We start from the raw sequence: 8273 nt of genomic DNA on the forward strand, positions 1-8273 counted from the left end.
CATTTCATATGAATATGATGGACAAACGGAAAGTACACAAAATAAACCTGAAATCAAGTATTTTATGGGGCTATTACTCTAGGGCAGAAATCATATCACATAGGCATAGTGTGTGTGTGTGTGTGTGTGTGTGTGTGTGTGTGTGTGTGTGTGGATTAGTTCTTTGGGGGTCTGTAACAGCCGACATTGTATCAATCTGTTATTCTGACCCTTTGTGTTGTAGCAGGGGCATTCTCTCGCTGGGATCCTACACTACCCAGATCCACCGAGAGTCGGTCACGCTTCCATTGGCCTGCGCCTCGTTTCCCTCCATGCAGGGGAGGGAGCGGTGGTTTGCGTACAAAGAGCGCGTAGCCAATCACAGAGAAGTCCCCCAAGTCCCCCGTCTACAACCTCCACCAATGTCGGCGACCATGTTCATTTACATACGGCGCCACTTGACCAATCGCGAGTCACTACGGAAGAAGATTCGGACGCGTTCCGCCCAATGGCCGAGCCGGACGCGGAGTTTTGGGAGTGCATATGATTAACATATTGTCGAGGGGGCTTTAGATATTGATCCTCTATTTCGAAGGTAGTTCAAAATTCACCTCTCAGACCTTCAGGTTTCATCTCCCTACTCGCCGGGGTTCCAGTTCGTCCATCCAAAGGAAAAAAAAAAATGCCGAAGAGAAAGGTGAGTGAGGCTTTATTTCTTCTCCTATCAAGCGCAGTTGAATGGAGTTTCCCCCTTCTCTACGGCGTACGGGAGAAAATAGTGGTGCGCGATGTGGTGACGACGTCGAGCAGGTGAGGCGATGCCAAAGTTTACAGATCGACGTTTGCTGTCCTTCATGCCTTTTCGCGGCTCTTACCAAACGTCGGCTTACAGGGTGTCGTTTTTGACAACGAAACGTGTTAAACGGTTTAGCGTTGTTCTAAAAAAAAAAAGAAGAAGAAAGAATAAAAAACAAAAGATAGAATAAATATAGATAGCCGCTCTTCTCAATGGCCGTTGTGGTGGTCATTTTGTGCCACTTGTCTGTCCGCGGTGCGCACTGGCGCCTCGAATGTCACCCGGATTCGGCTGGAATGAATGCGTTGGATGTGTGCGCCATCGTTATTACTATTATAATTATTAGTATTATTATAAATGTTAAGGTATTCGTGCTCGAGATATATTTTTTTTTACAGCGGAATGTGAATCTATTAAAAAAAAAACGGAACACACACACCCTTGCCTCCTCTCAGTTTGCGATGATGACGACGATGATGATGATGGATGATGATGATGATGATGAAGATGAAGGATAGGCGAACCCACCACCACCCGCCAAGCCGATGGAAACGGACCCATATACCCAGAGATAAAGAGAAAGAGGGATCGCACACAATTGCCCTTTTGAAAAGCCACCGCTGCGCTGTCCAACCCGAGCTGTGGCGCTTTGTATCAGTGTATACATGGGAAACTAGCTTTTCTGTCATCCACAACTGCCATTGTCTGCGGCCCAGCGCAGCTTCGCCGTTGAGGGTAGAGGAAGGCGGGGGGAGGGGGGGCTCCACGGGCGGAGGTCGACGCTATGCAAATGATTTATAAACCTGCAGGTACCCCGAGTAATTTTCAGCGAACAAACCCTCCGGATGAGACTGCTCATCTGCCAGTAGGGTTGGTGAATTGACCTCAATGAGAACATCTGCGTGGAGCACAAGCATGCCGACAAAATGTTGGCTTTCAGTGGGACCTCTAGGCATCGCTAGGTTTTGTATGTTAATGGATATCCACATGAAAGAATTGACACTTTTTTGGGGGGGGGTTACATCTTAGCATGGGAGGATGGCGTCTCCAGCGTTCAGGGATGTAATCGTCAGAAAGCTGTCAATGTTATCATGACACTTAGCAGATAGCATGATTTTGACATCTGTAAAGACTGGTAGAATTTAGTAGTTGCTGAATGTACTAAACAGTTAATTGCATGTAACGGTTAAATATATTGTAGTTGACTGTTTTGCACGTTCAAGGAATAATTCAAATGTAAGTTGAAAAATAAGAAGTCATATTCCAAGAGCCATCTCCTCCTGTGTTGCCGTTTAGTTAAAACCTGAAAAATGTATTGGCAAGAAAGTCTTTGGATACTTGGGTCTTGGATACTTTGGGTGTCTAGAGAAGCGCTATATAAATGTAATGATTGCTATCATTATTATTGTGCTTGACGTTGTAGTGTCACTACTTAGTTGTGAAATAGCCGTCTACTTTGTGGATTGCGTAAATGAGAAAAGAGTAGTTTAAGGAGATTTATACTCCAAGTAAATGTTGGTTTTCTGGGGTATACAACACTTAACATTGTTTTTAACTTGTTCAGCTTTCTCGCACACTTACCTTTTTGTGGGTTGCAATTTTTGCCCCTAACATCCGTGCCAACTCACAAATTCAGCCTTCAGAAAACAGGCCTGGTTCTATCAGTCAGATATGAATAGTGAATAGCAGCTGCATTCAGGGCAGCAACTCAACGTTAACCTCTACTGTACCCTTTCCTCTACCATATTTTCAAAATTCAGCTATGCTCTTGATGATATGGAATAAGAAACTGTAATAAGCAAGACAGCTGATGATATTAAGTCAGACATGGACAGTAAACTGTGTAGGAAATGCCAACCCAGATTTGAACTGAAATACATTTTTTTTTCCGTTACACACACACACACACACACACACACACACACACACACACACACACACACACACACAATCACTTGTGTGACTTAAATTCATTTGCGTAAACATTTTTACCTGGTGTGTTTTCTCTGTAGTCTCCTGAGGGTGCTGAGGGCAAGGAGGCCTCCAAAGTCACAAAGCAAGAGGTAATTGATTTGGGTGCGTCTGCATGCTGTGTGCGGTTATAGATGTGTGTGTGCGCGTGTGTTTGTTTGCTGTGTTTTGTGTGCTGTCAGTGCATTTGCGTGTGTGAGTGAGACAGCCGATACATGAACACAAACACTGATAAACTGATAAAACAGTTCAGGACTCCCACCCATGTCACAAGGCAAACACATCCGACACTAACTAGCCCCTGAAGGTACAATTGATACCTTTCTCTCCCTCTCTCTCTCTGTCACTCTCTCTCTTCTCTGCTCTCCCCTTGTTCCGGTAGCCCACCAGAAGGTCGGAGAGATTGTCAGCGGTGAGTTTCATCCTCCTGTCTCTGTCTTCACCCCTCTCGCTCTCCTCTCATCGTCTCTCTAGCTCTCTTCACCCCACCCCAGACTCAGTCTTACGGGACACAGCATAATGAGGGTCAAATTACCATAGAAAATGTAAAATGCTTGTCCAAATGATCTGTTTGATCGAGCCAATCAGCATTTGCAAATTCCATGAATGTGTTCCCTGAGGATTGTGTCTGGCCTAGTATGCATGTCTTTTCTCTGTTGTCCTCATCTGTCCCCACTCTGGCCAACTACACAGTTGGGTTGCACAGTTAACCATACATAATAGTTTATGCTGATTACCAAATGTCAAATATTGGCCTGCATGTGTTAAAACATATGCTGTATTTGAAAATGGTCAAACGTGTTTATGGAAGAAGCCAAAGTGGTGTTATTTTTCATAATTGGAATCTTAACCTCCAACAAATTATTCACAATTATTACCTTAGCAATGCATGTGCAGCCTTGCTCTACCGGCCACCTGTTTTTATTGATGTTGTACTTGTACATGTATATGTTGGGTGCATGTTTCTGGGAATTTGTGCTTACAACTGTGTTTTGTTTCTTAGGTGTTTACATGAGCCTTTGTATATTTGCATGACGTCAGTAAAGAATTGCTTGTTGCTTAGTTTAATACTTCACTGTGGTTGAATGTTCTCATTTTTCAACACACCTGTCTGGTGTGTCTTCATTCATTAAGCCTTTAACTTCCTTATTATTTTTTAACTTAGCCATTAATTATAGAAATGCTAGCAACAGGTTTGCTTTCATATCGGGCTAGTTCTTGATAGACTATGAATACCATTCACTTTGAGAATATGATTACTGAGGCCTGTGAAGATTATGGTAATGCTATTTTTTCGTTTTGAACGTCTTGCATGAATTTATAAGAAGGAAAAGTATGTTTAGTGTCTAGTGTATAACCTTCTCAAGCAAACCAGGGATATTCTGAGCAAATATCACATGATTTACTTTCTCTGGTTTTGTTAGCTGGTAGCTTCAGGGCAACATGGTTCACGGTCAGCAGCCTAGAAAGGCTTATTCAGTCCTGAGCTCAGTTCGATTTCATCTTCGGTCTGACCTTTTAAAACTTATGGAATGAGGAGGTTCTCAAGACCGGCCCACTTAGGGAAAAAAATGAATATAAATGCTGAAATGAATATGGGGCGAAATAATGATTTCAAAGAGAATTCGCCCCAGCCTTGCAGTGAAAACTGCAAAACATCCCAAATTTAACCTTTTGTCTTCCTGTCTTTTTCAAAAGTACTGGTGGATTTTCTGGGTTCGTTTTGAGGAGTTAACCAACTGGGCATAGATGTATGCAAAAAGTGTAGCCTACGTGACATTAGCATTTGAAGGTGTTCGAGGGGAAGTCAAAAACACATTTTTGGCCAAAGTGTGGCCCAGGAAACGTTGGACTGGTAAGACTGCATTCTGTGAGCCAGGTCAGTGCTAACTGTGGTCTGTCTAACCTGCAGAAACCTGCTCCACCTAAGCCTGAGGTCAAGCCAAAGAAGGCTATCATCAAGGTAATGCACACTTATACATACATATAGAAACATACTACCATTAACAGAGAAACAATCGTGGTTTTCAACATTTATCTGTCGATGTGTGTATGTGTGTGTGTGTGGGTCAGCTGATGACGTCACTGATGGACAATCTGTCAATGTAAAAACTCACTTTCTTTTGCTTTGCAATGGACAGAAGCCGGCAGATGATAAGGGGCAGAAGGCAAAGAAAGGCGGAGTTAGGGGGAAGAAGGATGACGGTCCCGCCCAGAATGGAGATACTAAGACCGATGAGGTATGAGAAGGGGGCGTATCAGGCAGGCAAATACAATATGCTGTAAGTCACGAACAACAATCTAACAATGTTGTCCTCTCTTTCTGTGAACCTGTGTGTGGACACTCGCTCACTCGAACCACAACTGTATTCCTCATACACCTCTCTCTACCTAAATCTCAATCCCTTCTTTGCTCACAAACATATGCATATGCACACACATGCACAGATCTATGTGTCTCGTCCTTGTGTAAGTGTGTCTTCCATCAGAAGAGTGGCCCCCTCCTCGATGTCAGTGAGAGGGCAGAGCGAGACAGTCAAAGTCAAGGGTATGACTGTGTGTTTTGGCTCCAGCTGAAGTGCTTGTTTGCTCACTAACTCATTACCAGTACAGTAATTGTCCAGCGCACTTTGCAGTGATGCTCATTTGTGTGTGTGTTTGTGTGTGTGTATTTAAATATATATATGAGTACGAGAACAAGAGGGAGAGCCTCCTCATTGGAAGCCTCCTCTTTTCTCTCTTTTTTTTTCTGTGTGCTGTTGGATAGGCCACATTGCTAAGACGCTCTCTGTCAGCCAGCATCTTTAGATGGAAGCTCAACAAACTCCACCAGCCGCCAAGCAGAAGAAACCGAGAGGAGAAATTCAATTATGTGGAATTATGTCTAGAATATCCCATCACCCTACCAAGTCGCTTGCTACGTTAAAGCTGATCCTTGCAGATGAAGGACATGCCATTACTCAACACCTTGCAAAGTTAAATTTTGTCATGTCTAATCCCCCTTTTCTTTTTTCCCTCTTCTCAAGGTAACTGAAAAGGCTGAAGAGGTGACTGAGAAGAAGGCATAAAAAAGAGGGACTCCTCCTTGACACCATGGCAGCAAAACATCTTTTTTTACTGAGAATTTTGTAACATGCTGATTTTTTTTTTAGACTTGTGATAGTAGAAGTGGATAACCAGGAGCCCCCCACCACCATCCCATGTTCACACTCGTCCTTTCAGCTCCCGTTCCATCTCTTCTTAACTCTTTTTCCCCCCCCCATCCATTCTGTACTGATACATGCTGCTCGGAAGCTGAAAGACAGAATGAAGTGATTTTTTTATTTTGATTTTTTTATCAAAAGGCCACAGATGTTTTTCATTTTGCCTGAAGGGGGCTGTACACAAGACTGTTATGTCCTCTAAATAACTTCTGCCTACAGTTTTACCACTTCTTCTCTGCACAAGATGATCCTTGTTGGGCAGTTAGACTGGAGCGACGACAGTCACAATTTTCTACATTTTTTTCCCTGATGTTTTGGGCCTGGATTTGAAGGCGTGCCGAGACCGAATTTGTGTCAGCGGGTGGTTTGAATATAGAGCTCCGACAACACACATGAAACAGACCAAGCCGTGTTACATCCGAGGTGACCATGGGGGGTGGGGCGGGGGGTGGTGGTACATTTACAGCTTTTTAAAATGTGATAATAGATAGTTTTTGGAATAACAACCACTGTACTTCAGGTGATTCTGTCGTATGTGGGTGTTTTACTGAGTGTTCCTGTGGTTCTCTGTTTATAACCTTGTTCAGTTTGTTTCCCTTGTTTGTTTTTTTCCCTCTTTTTTTCTACCCTCTTGTCCTGCAGCAGAGCGACATAGCAATAATGAGTTGTGCTTCTGTTCTAGAAGGCCTTATTTGCTTTGGACCCTCTGGGCTTCTGAGTTTCATCCTATTTGGAAAATATTTTTCAAATAAAAGAAAAAGTTGATGTCACGTGGGAGCTGCTGTTTTCTGTCGGTGTGCGTGTTTCCTCATTCATCGGTGAATAAAGCCACTGTGCAGGATTACTTTTCTATAGCATTCTCTACATCGGAGAGAAAAAACTACTGGAGGGTGGTCGGTTGACCCCTATGTATATTTCTGGTGAGGGAGAGGGCATTGCCATTCTTTTGTCACGACCGCAGCGGCGTTTCATTTGTATACATTTACCTTTGTTTGTTTTTGTCGCTGTGGAAAGGTCAGGTGTCATTGTAAAGCTCATTGAAAATGCAAGTGCACATGTGCATGAATGTAGTATGCATGGTATTCTTTGAAAGGGTTCATGTTCATACTCACTTTTTAAGCCTATACAAAGCCAGTGGTGTGTGTGTGTGTGTGTGTGTGAGTAAAGTCCACAGGGGCACGTGACTGTTAAATACAACTGCTGTGTCAGGAAGTGAAAGGTCAGCATTTGCCCGGGAGGCGGGGCCAATTGATGCTATACAGTCATTTGATTGCGCTATTAAGATGTCACTCAAGACTGAGACCAATGACAAGTGTGTATTTTGCTGCCAACATGTAAATAGATCGGGTGCACCTCGATCTCCAAATCATCACTGATCATGACAAAGAGTTTACTGTTCGGAGAAGCTTGTGGCAATTTAACGTCAAGAAACATTTTTAAATCTAAGGACCTGAATCTATGGTGATGATGACCGATGCGTCATTCGACTACCCCAAAAATCCCAGAAAACCACTGGATATGAAGGCAGGTGCCAATGCTGTTGTGTCAGCATCTTCCCTGCCTAACATAATGTGGTTATCCCTAGATTTTAGCTATTCATGCTGTCCATCCATCTATTATCCGAACCACTTATCCTGCTCTCAGGGTCGCGGGGATGCTGGAGCCTATCCCAGAAGTCATTGGACGGCAGGCGGAGAGACACCCTGGACAGGCCGCCAGGCCATCACACAGGGCCGACACACACACACACACACACACACACACACACACACACACACACACACACACACACACACATTCATACCTAGGGGCAATTTAGTACCGCCGATTCACCTAACCGACATGTCTTTGGGTTGTGGGAGGAAACCGGAGCACCCGGAAGAAACCCACGCAGACACGGGGAGAACATGCAAACTCCACACAGAAGACGACCCGGGATGACCCACCAAGGTTGGACTACCTCGGGGCTCGAACCCCGGACCTTCTTGCTGTGCGGCGACAGCGCTAACCACTGGACCACCGTGCTGTACTGTTCATGCTGTATTATTTGGTAAAGGTTTTCAACAGGCTCAGGATGCCATATTTACCTGTCAGCCACAACGGGTGAGCTTCAAACTCAGACACCTGCCTTATTGTCAAGTCAAGTCAATTTTATATGTATAGCCCAATAACACAAATTACAAATTTGCTTCAAGGGGCTTTACAGCAACACAAGATCCTGTCCTTAGACCCTTGCATCGGATAAGGAACAACCCCCCCCCCAAAAAAACCCTCTCACAGGGAAAAAAAATAGGGAGAAACCTCAGGGAGAGCAACAGAGTAAG

General features: G+C 44.0%; 1 protein-coding gene across 3 annotated transcripts; it reads left to right on the top strand.

Annotated features, from left to right (window-relative positions):
* Positions 1-532: 532 nt before the first annotated feature.
* hmgn3 (high mobility group nucleosomal binding domain 3) lies at positions 533-6714 on the top strand. Of its 3 annotated transcripts, XM_056294962.1 has the most exons (7): positions 533-676; positions 2788-2838; positions 3129-3158; positions 4659-4709; positions 4888-4986; positions 5195-5294; positions 5773-6714. In XM_056294962.1, exons 1-7 carry the CDS (start codon positions 662-664, stop codon positions 5778-5780), a joined length of 354 nt encoding a protein of 117 aa, XP_056150937.1. In that variant the 5' UTR covers positions 533-661; the 3' UTR covers positions 5781-6714. The 3 variants fall into 3 exon arrangements, with proteins under 3 accessions (XP_056150937.1, XP_056150939.1, XP_056150938.1); XM_056294964.1 differs by lacking the exon at positions 5195-5294; XM_056294963.1 differs by lacking the exon at positions 3129-3158.
* Positions 6715-8273: the final 1559 nt, after the last annotated feature.

This window comes from Lampris incognitus, chromosome 15 (assembly GCF_029633865.1).
Source record: "Lampris incognitus isolate fLamInc1 chromosome 15, fLamInc1.hap2, whole genome shotgun sequence".
In the NCBI taxonomy this organism is placed as follows: Eukaryota; Metazoa; Chordata; class Actinopteri; order Lampriformes; family Lampridae; genus Lampris; species Lampris incognitus.

Bases quoted from the DNA above. Each gene is read 5' to 3' on its own strand.
- hmgn3 (XM_056294962.1), top strand. The intron at 3,159-4,658 runs GTGAGTTTCATC...TCTAACCTGCAG, and splicing joins GGTCGGAGAGATTGTCAGCG to AAACCTGCTCCACCTAAGCC. The intron at 4,710-4,887 runs GTAATGCACACT...TGCAATGGACAG, and splicing joins CAAAGAAGGCTATCATCAAG to AAGCCGGCAGATGATAAGGG.